The sequence below is a fragment of the Eptatretus burgeri genome, chromosome 10, assembly GCF_056783735.1.
Source record: "Eptatretus burgeri isolate ZD-2024b chromosome 10, Ebu_testis_v1, whole genome shotgun sequence".
Classification (NCBI taxonomy): domain Eukaryota; kingdom Metazoa; phylum Chordata; class Myxini; order Myxiniformes; family Myxinidae; genus Eptatretus; species Eptatretus burgeri.
In genome coordinates this window covers 27,561,387-27,579,887 of record NC_140970.1, presented here as the reverse complement: position 1 = coordinate 27,579,887, position 18,501 = coordinate 27,561,387, and the positions used below count along the sequence as shown (strand labels likewise).

At 43.0% G+C, this 18,501-nt stretch overlaps 1 protein-coding gene across 2 annotated transcripts in view; it reads right to left on the bottom strand.

The window, feature by feature from the left end:
- The window catches only part of LOC147018152 (eukaryotic translation initiation factor 3 subunit C-like), a 66,117-nt gene that overhangs the window by 2,485 nt on the left and 45,131 nt on the right, over positions 1 to 18,501 (bottom strand). For both annotated transcript variants that reach the window (XM_085897554.1, XM_085897555.1), the window contains exons 15-19: positions 18,248 to 18,478; positions 16,252 to 16,377; positions 13,520 to 13,757; positions 13,163 to 13,322; positions 12,530 to 12,595 (exon numbers count right to left, since the gene is read on the bottom strand). In XM_085897554.1, the coding sequence (XP_085753680.1) occupies positions 12,530 to 12,595; positions 13,163 to 13,322; positions 13,520 to 13,757; positions 16,252 to 16,377; positions 18,248 to 18,478 (821 nt within the window). The remainder of the gene's footprint in view (positions 1 to 12,529; positions 12,596 to 13,162; positions 13,323 to 13,519; positions 13,758 to 16,251; positions 16,378 to 18,247; positions 18,479 to 18,501) is intronic.

The following is an 18,501-nucleotide window of genomic DNA, read 5'->3' as shown; positions in this document are numbered from 1 at the left end:
ACGTAAGGTGGACGTCCATCATGGACGTAAGGTGGATGTAGGTTACGTGGTCACCGTGTTTGGCTGTGTCTGCTTGTGAGTAGGACATTTCAAAAAGTTATGGACGGATTAGGATGAATCTTGGTGGACAGGTTGGGTGTCTGACAGGGAGGAATTTATTCGATTTCGGTGAAGATCCATATTCTAGAATTTTTAAAGCGATTCTTCACCATTGTGAGAGAGAGAGACAGAGAGACAGAGAGACAGAGAGACAGAGAGACAGAGAGACAGAGAGACAGAGAGAGAGAGAGAGAGCGCCAAACACGATGTATAGTACGATATGTCAAAAAAATTTGGACGGATTATACCAAAACTTGATGGATGACTTGGGTATTGACAAGAACAAGCTGATTAGATTTCGGTGAAGGTATGGGTGCAGATCCAGCCCATCAGTGGGATACAAAATGTGAACTATTTAGTCTGGTGGGGGTATACACTCTACCAAGTGCTTTTCTAGTTGCCCTTGCTCTTGATGTCACTGTGGCTCCATTAGCGGTGTTATTTCAATACGGTGCCCTGGTGCTCGAAACGCCGGCCATCACGACGTCACACGCCAAAGATGACGAGGTCGACGTGGACGGGAATCAAATAAAGAGGCTGAGATGAAATGAAAGCATTGGTACTGGAAGAAAAGTACAGAGGGCTGGCAAGAAGACTATGGTCTGTCGACACAATCGATCCTACGGGACGACTTATTCTAACAATTATGAGACGATGAACCAATTCATCCCATTACCTCTCAAGGGATTTTCATCATTTGTTATTGCATACAAGGAATCCAAGAACTATGGAGGAGCTGCAGGAAAGGACATTACGAGACATCAACGCACTATGCAACAAGCTACGGAGACATTATTCCAGAATGTGCAAATCAGCACAGTGTATACAATTTGAACCCGGGATCCCATAATCACGAGACATGAGCTCAGAGAGGAACGGTGATTTACATACAACCCAAACATGCCTAATGTTTAAGAGCAACAGTCTCCATTTTGACTGTTTTGTTGTTCAACCAGACGCGGCAGTCAAATGGTTAGAGCGTCCGCTCCGAGTCTGGGAGGCCAGCGGTTTCCTACCTGGCCGAGTCATACCAAAGAGTTCAAAATATCTGTTGCCACGGCAACCATCTCAGTAACTTGACGTGCGCACGCGATATTTCAAAATAACATTCAAGATTTAGCTTTCATATTACACAGGTCTATTCCTCATACCACACAAACGACGGGGGACCTCGAGTATCAGCTCTTTGTCTTTCTTTACGTCAGCATGTAAACATCGATATACAGTAATGTCCTGAAGATATCTAAAGCAGAATTGATGTTGTTCTTTTATTACGATTTAGACAAACGATAAATCGCTAAGTTCAACAAATATCTATGATTGAAAAATGAAATGAACGTTAAATAGCACGTCATACATGTTGCTAAAATCAAAGTAGTTCATTTAGTGAGAGTGCCCACGTGGTTAGAGGAGTTTCCTCTTTTAAAAAAAATGGTGGCGGGAGGGGAAATGCTCTCCTTTTCTTTTTGCAGATGACTCCACATTGTGTCATACAGTACTCCATACTATTGATAGACAAACAGCAGCTGCATTACTCTCTGCTGATATGATAAACGGAACATGCTCTTCAGTCCTGGAATATCTAACGGTCTCACCCTGCTGCTCCAGACCAATGCATTTCCTTGGTTATCCACTGGAAGAGGTGCAATCTCTTGAACTTCTGGGGCCAATCGATCTGACAGGCCTTCTCCTGGGCCAACCACTGAGCAAAGACGGCCTCCAAAGCCAGCCGCAGACTAGGTATCCTATTTCAATCTCACGCCATGGCATCACGCCTGTCTCTCCTAGATTCTGCGGAATGTAAATTTCTGAAAATTATTGGAATTTCCCATGAGGCCAAAGAAAATGGTCTGTTGCTCTCACATCACAGGTAGGTCGGTAGTCTCTGTTTTCTACTGTCTATTCGCCAACATTGCTCCCTCTCAATCCTCCGACCCTCCTTATTCACTCTGGGATGCAGTGTTCTTCCAGTAACCCCCTCCTAGTTAAGCTTCAAAAATCCAGTGACTAAACACCTCGATGCAAGTATTCCTCACTCCTCCCATTTATGTAACCACCTTTCAGAGGCTGTTCTGTCTTGTTCTTCCCTTCAGGGCTTCAAGCAAGCAGTGCACCGACATCTCGTCATCTGCAATCCCAACCCATGATCCTAATTACCCCCAATAACCTTTCCTAACCCAATCAGGATTTTGTCGACATCCCCTCTTTTCCTGTTAGTTTATTCCCTCGATAACGTTTGTCCCAATGCCAGTTCTTCCTTGCTCTTCCATGAGCCGAGCTCCTGTAAAGAAGAGGAAGGAAAAAAAAACCAAGCTGAAATGAGCTAAGATCCTCGTCCTCTTAAATGATGATGTCATAAAAACGAAGACGACGTCATTGTGATGCATCAGGTTTGCGATAAATTATCTGTGCTAATGCCCGGCTTTATTCCCACAAACAAAATTCAAACAGCTTGCCTAGTTTCAGAGATAATGGTAGAGGCGATTTCCATTAGACTTTAGTTATTTTATAACTTGGTTTACGCAGTTCTTCAGCTAAAATGTAGGGTCGGTAGGTCGAAATATAAATATAAATATAATTAAAATTTTTAGAAATGATATATTTTTATGATTTTTTTTTCGGATGTTCCATGGAAAAGACAAGGGTAGGTGGGGGGGGGGGATAAATATAAATCCCGGACGAGGAGGATCTAAGAAAACATTGAAGATGGAAAACCATTCAAATGCAGGATGCCATTGTTCACTGTATCATCTGATGTGAAAAACAATAAAGAAGGATTAAAACTTGTTTTTACAATATAGTCTGGCATGTTTTTCTTATAGGAACCTGTTGGATCATCAAACAAATGGAAACAATGCTGAGAAAATTACTGTCCAAGTCGTAGATGTGTGCGTGCACACCAGTGCATAGTGCTGGATATGATTTTAAAAAGTGTCTACTGGGAGTCAACACGCTCAAAACGGTCAATCAGAGCCATAACCAGCTTAGTTTTCAGTGGGCATCTGATCGTACCGTTTCCCCATCCCCACGAGCACATCAAAGGATGATTTTTGGTCCGTTGAAGGCTGAAAATCAGCATCTCGCAGGGAAACTTTGACGTACTTGGCACCGAAATCTTTCAATACGAACAGCGGTGTACAACTTTCGATGGAAACAAAATCGGCACGATCGAGAGTAGCGTGCGAATCATCCCTGCTGCTGCACTGAATTGATGCAATAGTTCGGCAAGAATATTCGTCGTCAAGATGTTGAGTGATTAAATCACCAATACAGTCACTCAAATTTATACCGCTGACATACTTCTTAACAACTCATGGCTCGCAGACTTCCTCTCCTGTGGCAGTCACCACCGTGTGGCCCAAAATGGAGTTCTTTCATCCCCTCTTCTGTCAAGGCTGGAGTTCCTCTAGGTAGCGTTCTGGGCCCTGTTCTTTTTCTGGTTTTCATCAATGATCTCTCCGACTCTCTGGAAAATCCTCCATATCTGTTTGCTGATGACTCCACCCTCTGCCGTACCATCGGTCATCCCTCAGACCGGCATGCAGCAGCTTATTCACTCACGGCAGATCTGGGTAAAATCACAAACTGGTCCAACACGTGGAACATGTCTTTCAATCCAGACAAATCTCACACTCTCACTATGTCTCTTCGAAAGGACCGTTTAGAAAATCCCCCCCATCCACTTTCTCAACAATCCTCTGGAAGAAGTCCTTTCTTTCAAGCTTCTGGGTCTCACTATCTGCCATGACCTTTCCTAGGAAAGCCACATTTCAAACCTCGCCTCCAAAGCCAGTCGCCGACTGGGAATCCTCCGTCGTGCAAAGTCCTTCCTCGGCCCACATGAGCTCCTGACCACTTACAAAGCTTTTGTCTGCAGCCTGATGGAGTACTGCTCTCCCCTCTGGGCTGGTGCTCCTGCCTCCCACCTTTCTCGGCTTTACGCTGTAGAAACCAAGGCATTTCGGATCATTGGCATCTCCCGCAATGAGGCTGAGTCTTTGGGCCTCTCACTCAATCACCGCAGGTTGGTCGCTGGTCTTACCGCAGGTTGGTCGCTGGTCTTTGTCTTCTACCGTCTCTTCTCCATCCTCGCCCCCCCCCCCAAGCGCTCTCTCTCTCTCTCTCTCTCTCTCTCTCTCTCTCTCTCTCTCTCTCTCTCTCTCTCTCTCTCTCTCTCTCTCTCTCTCTCTCTCTCTCTCTCTCTCTCTCTCTCTCTCTCTCTCTCTCTCTCTCTCTCTCTCTCTCTCTCTCTCTCTCTCTCTCTCTCTCTCTCTCTCTCTCTCTCTCTCTCTCTCTCTCTCTCTCTCTCTCTCTCTCTCTCTCTCTCTGCGATTTGTGCCTACCACATTTCCGCAGGGTGCTCAAGGTCCGCCAACAACCCCCTTCTGGTAAAACTACCAAAATCACGAATCACTGCTCACCTTCACTCTTTCATTCCTCATTTTCCCCGCCTTTGGAATAAACTCCCTCACTCTATTCATTCCCATTCTTCCCTCCAGGCCTTCAAAACAGCTGTTCACCACCACCTCTTATCTAAATCCTCGATCTTTTCTACCCCCGATAATCCACCCAAGCCCACCTCCTTCAAATTCCCTGCTTTCCTTCCTGAAAGTCCCTGTAATGTCCATCTTCTAGTCCCCATGTTCCCCATCCCATCCCTCTCCCTTCCACAGATCTCCTAATGTCTCTGTTCCCCACTGTTTTGTCCTTCCCACTCTCTCCTCTCTTGTCTCATGTCCCCCATGATGTGCGTTGTGTGTTAGCTCTTACACGAGCCTCAACAAGGTATGCAAAAACAAACAAACAAACAAAAAAAACAATCACTTTCGCCCCAGAAACAACAGTCAATCTGAACCATGCTGGCCACAGCTCAGACACCATGACCGAAGACCACTGCGCAGTTCTACTACGCAGCTCGGTTAAAGGTGACTCGGCATTTTGGTGCGCACGAAATTATATTTTGAAAATAATTGCCGACGTTTACATTTCGGGTTTTGAAACTTTTGCACCTTCGGCGGAAAATGTATAAATATAAAAGGCTAAAAATGTGTTTTATATTTATATATCATTTCGGCAAATATACCGTCGGCGGATCCGTAAACCAAGTTCTAAAATAACTAAGGCCTTAGCAGCAATATTATGACGTCAACTTTTTTTCTAGGAAGAATTTTCAAAATCGGAGATGGTTACTGCCTGCGCGTGGGCTTTCTGCATATACATGGCAAGTTTCACGAAGATCCGATGAAAACTCTGTGTTGTGAAACAAAAAATGTCAAAAAATAGGAATGACATCATAAAAATTGATATGACATCATAGTGATGTATCATGTATGTGGTAATTCATCTCTGCTAATGCCCTGTTCGATTCCCGCAAACAGAATTCAAAAAGCTTGCCTAGTTTCGGTGATAAATTTTTAGGCGATTTCCATTAGCGGAGATATTTTGACGTCATAACTTTTTTTCTCGGAAGAATTTTCAAAATCGGAGATGGTTACTGTCTGCGCAGGGTGTTTTTACATATATATGCCAAGTTTCAGGAAGTTTCGATGAAAACTGTAGGTTGTGAAACAAAAAAGTCCACAAGAACAAGAACGTCAGTAATACTTAGAGATCCTCCACGAGGATCTAAAAATGTACAAAAGCCATTTCAAAATGTCCAAACAAGACCATGTGCAACAACATTTGGAGCTTGTTATGAGTGAAGAAGTTAAATCGCCTTACATTATCAATGACGAAGTAGGGAAGGAGCAGAGAGGGAAGGGGGGGGGGGTTATCACATTGATCATCAATCCTTGCCAGCATCGTCAGACATGTAATTTCATCAAGGCGGCAGATGGAGTCGCGTTTTCAAAACATTTCAAAATAATTTAATCAGTACATTTAGAGTTCACGTTTAAATCAAAGTTGGCATGGCTTCGCATGTCGGACAAGGTTTTTCCTCAACACAAACACCATTATGACATGATAATAATCAACTGCACCAAATAGTCCATGGGCCAGAGGACAGATTTTGAGGAATTGGTACCACCCAGATGGACAAAGGCTCATTGTGTTTTTCTGATAGATCTATGTCTGTCATGATGGATTTAAGGATGATAACCTTTTTCTGTGGTAGTTTTTTCATAGTAATCATCTCTTGAACTTGATGATGCATGTTCGGATTCGGAGCCAATAGTTTGGGGTAGGAGAAATTAAAATGATCACGACTCCTGGAAAAATCATCCTATTGGAGCAAGTGACCACTCAAAATGTGTGTCCTGGGATCCTCTACAGACTGAAAATAAATATTTTCCGATGTAGGTCAAATGTAGGCCAGCAGAGGTCAAAAGGTCACCAATTTTTGGGCTTGCCCAAAATCTGGAATACAGTCATAAATGGCCCTACAGAGGGTATGAACAGACCTTAATTGCCACTTTTACACCTAGAATTGTTTTATTAGATGCCCTGCTATGATTTTAACCCACCAATGTTGAAGGATATTGCATAATGTCCATCCTGTACTAAACAAAACACGACGTATGTAAAAAATGTGGTTAAAATGGCTGTTCTAAGGCAAGAAAATGGAAAATGCCCATAGCGTTGCAGCCAATCAACCTTTAGGAGTGAATAACCACTTAAAATATTTGTATCGGAGGACTCTACAAGGCACATCGCGAATTTTGACGTTCAAGGTCAAATTTTGAAGGTCAAAGGTCAAATGAGTGCAAATTTTAAAGAGTTTCGTAATGCAAATATCTATCAAGTAGAATAAAGTACAAAGTGAAAAACCATGCATGTCACCCTAATATTTCACTTTTAATCATCAAATTAATCGGAAAATGTGAAGAAAATCCAAGAGAAAACCATCAATAACGCCTTAACGGTTAAGAGGTAAATGTTCAGAATATAATCAGATTGTATATGTAGGCCTATAATGTTTCCAAAAAGAACTTTGTGTCTTGATGTTAGCCTGGTGTCAGAATAAAATGAATGCTCCGTTTCAAACTACAGCCAATCGGTGGCAGCCATCAAATTACTTTCACTTTCTTCCAAGCTCATTTTCAGAGAAAGCTGATTTGAGTGCAGAAATGTAAACTCATGACACAGGTAAGCTAAAACACGACTCTGGAGGTAATATAGATACTCTATATCATAGAATACATGATTATGCTCTATATTAAGTGTTATGATGCTCTACACCCGGCTCTCCACCACACACACCCTTGTTTCACATTGGAGCCAGTCATGCAGGGAGCATGCATTATTTTGTGGAGTTGTGGCTCATGATTCAATCCTGGCCGAAATAATGAGTTTCAATATAGTTAGATTGACTTGGCAAATGTCAAGTAATAATGAAGCTTCCATTGATTTAGTTGTGTCTTTTTCAGGTATGACAGTTGACCAACAATGGCAACAGGAACTGCCACTCCTCCAGTGCCAAAGCGGTTTAAGCCGGCTCCATACGAATGTATGCTGGACTGTCGTGAAACTGAAAGTGATCCAAGCGCCAAGCTGATATCTCCTGTTGATTACAACTCAATGGAAACGTTACTCAGAGCTGCTGAGATAAGGAAGCACAGTGACATCTTGGACTTGACGAAGAATCTTGGTGAGCGGGAGGTGCCAAATGTGTGGTACCATCGAAAGTGCCATTCTCATTTTACGCTGAAAAAGCTGCTCGATAGGATTGTTGCACAAAATGAGTCCCAGAAGTCGCAAACTCAACGTACCAGCAAAAGGTCAAGTGGTGAATTTTCTAGATTCTATGAACTGAAGTGTATATTTTGTGAAAAGGACCAATTTGTTAAAAATTCGAAGACAAGAACACCTTTGGTTCAGTGTCGGGAACTTCGGGCAGACACTACGATCAGGGATGCAGCGGTACGGAAGATGGATGAGAGAGTTCTTGCACTTGTAAGTCGATATCTAGTGGCCGCCGAGGGCCACTATCATCGCAAATGTTACGGGAACTACACACGACCAGGACAAGGACAAGTTGATGCCGAGGAAGATCATGACGTTGAAGAAATTAACTATGAAGGTGTCGTTGACATTGCAAAACGTGACTTGTTCTCGTTTGTTCGACAAATGTTTACCCAACCTTGTGTGATTCCTATGGTGCAGTTGACATGTAAATTAACTGAAAGTCTAGCGACCCTTGGGTATATTATTGAGCTGTCAACGAAAAAAAATATTTGTCGCATGCTGGAGATGGAGTTTAATGATACATTGCACTTTGTTAATGAAGACAATGGTGCTCTTCTTGTTTTCCCCACCTCGCTTACAGTTGATAGTCTTGTCAAAGATTACCAGGCTGTAAGAAAGGAGCTAGAAATGGTCAAATCAAATTCTGATGATAGCCTTGTTCCTCAGGCTGCTCTTGTATTGTGCCAAGCTATCAAATCACAGGAGATTAGCAAAGCCTGGCCTCCTGATACAAGTATCTCCAGAACTCCAGAAGTATTGATTCAATTTTACCATACATTGTTGACCGGTGAATGGAACTGTTCATGTCCTTCAGAACGGGTGCAAAGATTGACCACCTCATTCAGCCAAGATCTAGTGTATGCAGTCACAAATGGGCTCGAGAAGCCACCAAAGCATGTACTCCTACCATATGCCATCAAATCTTTAACTGGTAATGTTGGGTTGATACACACATTGAATAGTTTTGGTCATGGTATATCTTATTCAAAACTTGAAGAAGTTGAGGAAAATGACACGAACACCATCATGGAATATGATTCCGATACACATGTTGATGAATGAGGCATTATAGCATTTACAATGGAGAAACTATGGACAACAGGTGGGGGGGAGTGGGGCGATGAATGAATGTAAATTGATACAATCGTAACACCAGTAGGTTTCCATGCCATGGTGTACATGTAGCAAGTTTCACGTCCACCCACGCACTAAAATTATGCTTTGTTCAAGAAGACACGAATAAGTACTTCACGTCATGGTTCAGCCACTCCCATTTTCAATGGGTGGGGGGGGGGGTTAATGTAAATTGATACATACTAGTATGTTCCCATGCCATGGTGTTAAAGATTTCAGGTCCACAAACAAAAATTATGCTTTGTTACTAACCACGAAAAAGTACTTTAAAGGTGGTGAACTTAAAGGTGGTGAACTGCAGCCAGTATTCCGATTATATTCTGAACATTTATGCCTAAACTGTTAAGGCATTATTGATGGTTTTCTCTTGGCTTTTCTTAACATTTTCCTGTTAATTTGATTATTAAAAGTGAAGAATTAGTGTGACCTACATGGTTTTTCACTTTGCACTTGATTCTACTTGATAGATATTTGCATTACGAAACTTTGCTCTCATTTGACCTTTCACCTTGAAAATTTGACCTTGAAGGTCAAAATTCACGATGGACCTTGTAGAGTCCTCAGATACAAATATTTTAAAGGGTCATTCACTACTCTAGGTTGATTGGCTGCAACGCTATGGACTTTTTCAATTTTCTTGCCTAAGAACAGGCATTTTAAAGCCCTTTTTTACACAACTTGCCTTTCGTTTAGTACAGGATGGACATTATGCAATATCCTTGAACATTGGTGGGTTAAAATCATAGCAGGACATCTAATAAAACAATTCTAGGTGTAAAAGTGGCAATAAAGGTCTGTTAATACCCTCTGTAAGGCCGTTTATGACTGTATTCCGGATTTTGGGGAAGCCCAAAAATTGGTGACCTTTTGACCTCTGCTGACCTACATCGGAAAATATTTATTTTCAGTCTGTAAAGGATCCCAGGACACACATTTTGAGTGGTCACTTGCTCTGATAGGATGATTTTTCCAAGAGTTGTGATCATTTTAATTTCCCCTACCCCAAACTATTGGCTCCGAATCCGAACATGCATCATCAAGTTCAAGGGATGATTACTATGAAAAAACTACCACAGAAAAAGGTTATCATCCTTAAATCCATCACAACAGACATAGATCTATTAGAAAAACACTATGAGCCTTTGTCCATCTGGGTGGTACCAAATTTTGGTCTGGCCCATGGACTAAAAGCAAAGATACACACTCATAGTTTCCATTGTAATTCGTTATAATTCATCCAATCAGAAAGCACCACAGCAGTACAAAGCCGAGAAAAGTGATAGTTGTCTTGATAGTAGCAAATGTAGTAGCGATAATCACAGTAGCAGTTCATGCAGTAATCGCTCCGAAGATTGAAATACCACGACAGGTATATAAAAACCAAACTTATTTTGGCTCGCGAAGGATACTGTGTATGGCAAGACTCCACGTTCAGCAGTTGTGAGCGAGTCAAAAGAGGAAATGTGAAACAAGCTCAAAAATAGAAACGCACGAGATAAAAAGCTAAGTCTCCGAAAGTGATAAGCTTTTCTAGGCATTATTCTTGCAGGGCAGATTCTCATCGAAAGGCTCGGTAATGCAATCCAGAGTGTGGATTTAGCTTCCGGCAAGACGGTGGCCGCAAACATACGGAGCAAATGTGGTGAGGTGGCCTCTTGATGGGAAAGAGGCTGAAAGAACACACCGTTGGCAGGCTGCACAAAGCCCAGAAATAAACACGAGGACGCACGGATTTGAACATAAACCAAGAAGGTCAAAGGATAACTAAGCAAGCCGGATGAATTACAGGGAGGAATACAGGACATTGGGAAGACGATTCCACAATGGTACATTGGTAAAACATGAAAACAAGTTTTAATGGTCAGGGCAAAGCAGTGTTCACAATCATATAACATAATCAAGGAATGTAAAACTTATTTGATTTCCTTTTGCATGTCCTGTTAAAATCTATTGCACCAATAACCCAATCACCAACCATCTCGTTTCAATTACTTACCTATTTGTGACACATGTAGTTGGATCATTTGTATTTCCACAACTATTTCAAATATTAGTCTGGTGTTGGCTAAAGCCGCTGTCACACGTTGACGTTTTAGCCAGCGTATGGCAACGTATCAAAATGTATGTAAAACGCTGGCGTACGCTGAACTATTGATGTTTTTTTTATTTTTTTGGGCGTATAATGTGTTGGACGTATGCATAACGTATTAGTAACGTACACAGAACGTTTTAATCACATATAGATAACTTATACCAACGAATGCTGAGCGTGTTGTCGGCGTTCACAACCTATGCCCAACGATAGTCTAACTTATGCATAGCGCGGCAGTGTATCGCCGACGATCACGTGGCATAGCCTATTAATAGGCTGCGGCTCGACGATTCAAATCATAACCGCACTAGACATCGAAGTGTGAAGCCGCTGTCACACCTTGATGTTTTAGCCAGCGTATGCCGACGTATGAAAAATTTGCCGAACCAAGCTGGCACACGTCAAATACGTTATGGGTAAGTTTTGTATACGTTAAGAGAACGCTGGCATACGTCGTAGTATGCTGGCATACGTCATTGTACGCCGAGTAATTTTCAGCATGTTGAAAATTTATCGACGTATGACACACATTCCGCATATGCTGGGATAAGTTGTAGGCACGCTACGCGATCGTTCACACACGTCGACATATGTTACTTGTACGTTACTCATAAGTCCAAACACGTCAAGGTAATGGTTGGCGTCAGTGTTCCAGACTCCCTGGTTTTTTTTTTTTTTTTTTTCTCTCGTCGGTATGACGGTTATGATTTAAATCGTTGAGCGGCAGCCTTTTAAATATATTATATTATAACCGCACTAGAAATCGAAGTGTCAACATCACCATCATACCAAAGAAAAAAAAAAAAAAAAAAAAAAAAACAACAACAAAAAAAAAAACGGAGTCTGGAACACTGACGCTAACCATTAACTTGACGCGTTTCGACTTATGAGTACCTTACAAGTAACGCATGTCAACGTGTGTCAACGATCGCGTAACGTGCCTACAACTTATGGCCAGCATTATGCGGAACGTGCGAGTCATACTCTGGCATACGTCAGGAAATTTCAAGCATGGAAAATTTGTCTAACAGCTCGGCGTACTACGACGTATGCCAGCGTGCTCTTAACGTATACAAACTTACCCATAACGTATTCGACGTGTGCCAGCGTTTTAGCCCAATTTTGCACATGTCAGGCATACGTTGGCTAAATAGTCAAGGTGTGACAGGGCCTTTAATGGTTAGGTTGCCTGTCTTGTGATCCTAGGGTCCTGAGTTCGAGCCCCGTTTGCCGCTGAATAAATACCAGGCGGGGTTGACTCAGCTAGTCATCCCTCAGAGGTCAGCAAAATGAGTACCACTGTACTGGTTACAGAGACACTGCATCAGCGGCATAGCTGCATCCCTAACCAATGATGCAACCAGCAGCCATGAGAGAGAGGGGGGAGAGAGAGAGGAGAGGGGGGAGAGAGAGAGGAGAGATAATTTCAAATGCTACCTGCCTCTCCAATGAACGGACACCTGTTCAATAGCATGCACACAAAGTCAGATTGAGGTTTAAAAGGGGTAGAGGATTTACCTGATGGAGTCATAGACACTGCTGTATGTAAACAGGTAAGTCCGCAAAGATTCCTCTTTTATTTTTCTGCAAAACACAGACAAAGAAAGGCTGCCCATTGACAAAATGAAATTCAATGTGCATTCTAACCTGACCTCACTAGACACCTGATAAAAGTGGTTCAAACTACCTTGGCATGAACACAGGTGTGTACAGATGGGACAGTGGCTGACAATGGTTACATGAATTGTAACAAAGTTGATTTGCATGTTGTGAACACAATCAATAACACAAAGACAACCTCTCGTCCATCATTGAAAAATAAATGGCAGTATCACGATTCGTTTTACATTAGTATGCAACCATTAATGACTGCGTACACAAGTGAAACACTTGAATCGTGTTGGAAAAACGTGTTGATTTCATGCTTCTTCGAAATGACTTCGATGTTGAGCAACTACCAAAATACACAGGAACTGCTCACGCTTGAACTGCACTCGTTAGATAAACTTGGCCATATAGCAGACAACGATTCACTTCCATGGTCTCAAGAAAAGGAAAAGGTAATTTCTGGAACTACTCCGAGATTTCGCCCATGCCAAGGAGACACAATCATTGGTGTTGAGGTTCGAGAAGCATGGCTGAAGCACCCACCCGACAAGCATCTGCTGTACATGGTTGCCCTCGGGGAAGAGATCCCACACCTTCCCATTCATTTTTTCATTGATGATGAAATTCCGACACGTCCGCCAGTCACCCATCTTCATCGCCTTTGAAGCGGCCACCACGTGCTCCCGCATGCTCTCGGGAGGGCCTGGGTTTGGTGAAAAATAAAAACACATTACCCGTCACCAGGCTATCATTGTGAATGACTCATGCTAATAATTGAGAGATTTACAGGTATACAGATATAGGTATACAGTGATACAAACACACTTTTGTTCGTCCCTCCATCCTCTTCTGCACACATCATATGCACCTGCACACTTGTGGGAATGCCACATTCCTCACCCAAGAGAGGCTGCCTCTCGCTGACACGGAGCTGGTGATGGAACTGCTTGCTGATCATCCTCCGACGAGCATCAAACTCATGAGCAGCCATGTACGGAATCTCCAGCAACATGGCTGACACCAGGTAGATGCACTCGAGGAGTTCCAAATTTACATGCTGGTGGAAGGGCATCTGTCGGCGTTTCTCGAGCTTCTCCTGCTCCGCATTGCGCTCTGCCATCGTACGCAACAGCAGGCCCTGGGAGACAAAGCTCGACAATATTCTCAGGTAAAAATAATCCCCCCAAAAAGTAATAAATAATAAAATTAATTACTTGCACTGAAGTTGAACATTTCATTATTTATAATAGATGAGGCTCTATTTCAAAACATGATAAACATCAATTCAATCTTCTGCGAGTTAGAAGCACTTGGCGAGTTCAATGAGAGTACAAGTATGTGAACAAAATATTTTCTTCAAAATATTTCACACGGCGTGCAGTTTCATGGAGAAAAACTTTCAAAACGCAGTACGGTATTCAACATGTGCAGTGTCTAATCAGACACTGGAGATGTATCATTTTGGAATCAAGTTCTTCACACGCACATAGAAGTGACCTGTGGTGTTGTTTATATACTTGATCTTGTTGACACATCGAGAAATGTTCCACATTGAGTGAACTCATGTCCACACTCCCAAATAGTTTTACCACTGTGTCTACAAAATGCAATGAAGCCTGCGCGTCGTCCAGGGCCTCGACAAGCCCGTGCGCCGTACCGTCCTATTAAAGCTACTCCAGGTCACAAGCACTCCTCTCGAAACCCTCATCTGCTCACCCTCCCAATGTCCAGACCGATTGCCCACCTACATCAATTCGTTCCCTTTTCATCCCAATTGTGGAATGGTCTTCCTGTGTCTGTTGGCATTCTCACTTCAATCTTCCAAATGCACTGGCCCTCACGACCTCATGTGCCCACCCATTATCTCTCCTACTGATGCCGATTCTTTGCCATTCTGTTCCTCTCCAGGCCAGTGTTAATCCTCCTTGTATATGGCGATGCCCCCACACCCTTTGGCAGTATATATACCTGCTGCCCTTTCCCTTTAGTTCTTCTACAAGCCTCGAGCCTTGTATTTTAAAAAACTCAAAAAACCCCACAGATCGACCATTTATTATGACGATTCCATTAAAAGATGCAAATATTCCATGATTGGGTCAAGCAGGGCGATTTAGATGGGAAACAAGAAATTGTTACTTCATAAGGCCTTTATGGATTTCATTCAAATTTCTCCCCCTTTCAGCAGTGACCAGAAGGTGGGCCGGGCATTCAAAACAATATTTGCATGTCGTGGTTAATGGCCGGTTCAAACATGTCAAGCACACTGGCGTGATCATTCGAAAAGTTATTTTGAACATCTGTGGGTGAAGCCTGGAGCAGAGTATAACTAGAAGGGCACTCGGTCGAGCACATACCTCCGCCCCGTAACATTTTTGAGATATCGTGATGTATATCGTTTTTGGCCCTATCTCTCAATGGTGAAGAATCACTTTAAAAATGATCAGATCCGGATCCGGATTCAGATCTTCACCAAAATCGAATCATTTCTTCCTTGTCACACACCTAACATGTCCACCAAGCTTCACCCGAAACCGTCGACAACCTTTTGAGATATCCTGTACACAAACAAACAGACAAACAAATAAACAAACAAAGGCAGAAAGGGTTGAAAACATAACCTCTTTCACCTTTGGTGGCAGAGGTCAAAAGGACTGCACCATTTGGAAATGGCATTTGCATTTAGAACAAAGATCTTTGAATAGCTGGTAGCCAAGGAAGCAACCTGGACCACTGGTTAACAGTGGAGACCCAAGCAGCTGGCACAGCCAGCAGAGAGGGAATTATTACAAGCAGCCGGGACAGCCGGCAGCTGAACCAAGCAAAGGGAGTCCCATCACTTGAGTATCTCGACATAGGGTCAGGACAGCAACACAGACAGCCCACACCTTGCGGATGCTCCGATCAATTCCTATGCTGTTATTTATAACCACAGTTTCCTTGGAGATACTTGAAAAAAACAACAACAAAGAAAACAATTTCAGGCCCTGGAGCAGCCGCAGTCAGTGAGTGCATCCTCATTCTTGACTAAATGACACGGTTTCCATCACTGCCAATATCGATCCAGCAACTTCAAGCCAGGCCTGACCTTCTTCTTGTTCAGATTCCTTCTTTCCCCTTCACCCTTCTTTATTTCCATTTACTTTAATTCTCTCCCTGCACAACATAATTAGTTTCTCTTGCTGGTCCCTAATTGTTGTGCGAGTGGTTTTGTTGTGGTTTAAAAATAAATTTGTGCATTTGTTACGAACAAATTGTTCGCTAAAAAATCACTACTGCCATTTCTTGTTTTCCCAAGGAGAAACTCGGCACAAATTTTAAATTATTTGTGGGTTTAGTAACAAGTCTCCACTCGGTCCTATTTGGAAGTCTGAGCTTGTGTATAAAAGTTTTGCTCTGGGGTGTCGAGAGCAGATTCTGGGTCAAAAGGACATATTCACTACTGTATTAGGTTTGATTAGATAATCATGATAATAGAAATCCAAACATAGAAATGTAATGTGTCCTGGCATGAAAATCAATCAGCTGAGGTTATATAAAATACAATTTGTTTGCAGTGGAGCACCAATAGTAAAAAAAAAAAGTCAAAAGAAATGAACACAATTGTAGTCATTGCTTGAGTCACATGCACTCACCTGACCCAGCAATTCCTTAGCTCGTCCACTCGACTGAATGTCCAGCAAAGCATTGTGGGAATCCTTGATCATACCCTGCCTGAACGCACATAGGCCCAACTGAACCATGGTCCGGTTATAAAGGATCTGGAAGTAGGGGAGGGAAGCACAGAAGGAGAACCACCAACAAATCGATTCACTTTCACGGAGCAACTGAGGACGAATGAAACACAGACCCTTTCCTCAATGCAAAAAAAAACTTCACGACATGATCGACAATTAATATAATGTACAGGTTTGGGCATGGGAGAAAAACATCTGGTCGAAACACATGCCATGCACTTGGTCTAAAAGTCCTTGAAATAAAAACAACAGAGGACCTTTTGCATGCACATAATCACAAGTCAACCAATCAGTTTAAGATCCTTTGAAGTCGATTGCGATTCAGGATGAAATACTTCGTGTTGGCTTTGATAATAGTTACGTTTGTTGAGGGGTGTGGGATTGGGGGGGGTGGGGTTGATATTACCTTTGAAGAAATAGAAATGAAGAGAAGTATGGTCCATGTAAAGTACATAGCCCACCTTGATGTGATCAAGTCGGGCAACGTTAGCTTAAGGATTGTCCAGTTTGAATGTGCACCATATGGGAGATTGTGCGTGGTAATAATGAGTTAGGGATTAAGGTTAAGACAATTGTACGTGCAACCCCCTTGTAATGTCTCACCAGGTGAGTAGCCAAGGTGAGGCCGAAGCAAAGAGAGGGGAGGAGCTATTGTAGCCTTCTAAAGGGCAGAGTTTCCGTCGCCCTCAAGGGGGAGAGTTGGAGTGTTTTCTTCGTCGAGTTGGTCGGGCGTGAAACAAAGCAGAGAGAAGAATTTAGATTGTGTCAATGGAGTTGGGATATGACCTCAAGGAGGAAGGAACCTGCCTTTTTACCATGGTCCTGTCTGTCCGTGGTGCCTGCAAACCTGCTTTCTCAGGTTCCTGCTTTTGCCCTGTAACTGCTTCATCATCCTGCCTTCTTCCTGGTTCAGGCCCGTGTTCCCGTTTGGCGCCCTGCCTGTGTGCTTCATCGTCCTGCCCATGGACCTGCTCTATCTTCATCCACCATCTTCTGTGAATCCCACGTGCGCACAAGGCCGCCATTAATGTACGTGTCCAATGGAGTAAAAGCCAGTTTTGGTAGTCTGTCCAGCGTCGGTCTTAATCGTCATAGACATGGCGATGCCAACAACTCCAGATTTTCAATTCTATCATTATCATGCATCATGCTCTATCATCTAAACAGAGCATCGCTGCTGCAAAAGCAGTTTCTTGGCTAGGATTACCCTGGACAGGTCATCGCTCCGACACAGGACACTCCACCGGATGTGCAGGAATTTGGAATTTGGCCATGGTGCCGGCGATAGGTCGCCCACTCTTCATGAAGGACACCGTGGGATCTTTAACTTCCACCATCCAACGCTGGCAGACAGGATCCCCAGTTTAACGGCCATCTGATGGATGGCACACACATTGATGAATTGCCCTGCATGCAAAACACCAGGATGGCAATTTATCATGCAGTCAGGACTCAAACGCAGTCCAGACAGCTGAGGCAGGTGTGCATACCTCATGGCCATCCTGCCAACCCTTCAATTGGATCCATATTCAAAATGGAGAGAGTAAACCTATGAAAATGAAGGAAGGAAAATAAATAAATAAAAACAAGAGGTGGTGGTTGAAGCATTCCACTGAAATTTTGGTACCATCAGACAAGTGTTTTCCAGTGTAACTTAAACAACGCACAACATCCTTTGAATTAGAAATAATGCCCAAAATCCAAACAAGAACAATAGATAAACAGATAGCACCAGCCTCCAGACTACGAATAAAATAATGGGAATGTTGATGCTTTTCATTTGCTGAATAGGTGCATAATCCTCGATTGGATAAACGAATGCTTCAGACGCAACGTATCTCAATCATGCTGCACCCAAAAAAAACAGGGAACCCTATTCCCCTCACTCTCACACCTGTACGGGAGGGTCGGCATGCTGGATGTTGTCCTGAAGATGCGACATAAGCATCAGATCTCGAGCCTGGTAGCAGCGGTCATGCAGGGCGTGATGGTAGATGTGGCACAAGATGGCACAGGTTCGAATTCGGTCAGTACGGTCTCGAGCATAAATGAATTTACAAAGCCTATCGATGAGTCCTTCGCTGCTCTCACCTTCACTCTCACTCTCCCCTTGGTCTCGTTCGGACTAAAGGAAAAAAAAATTAAAAA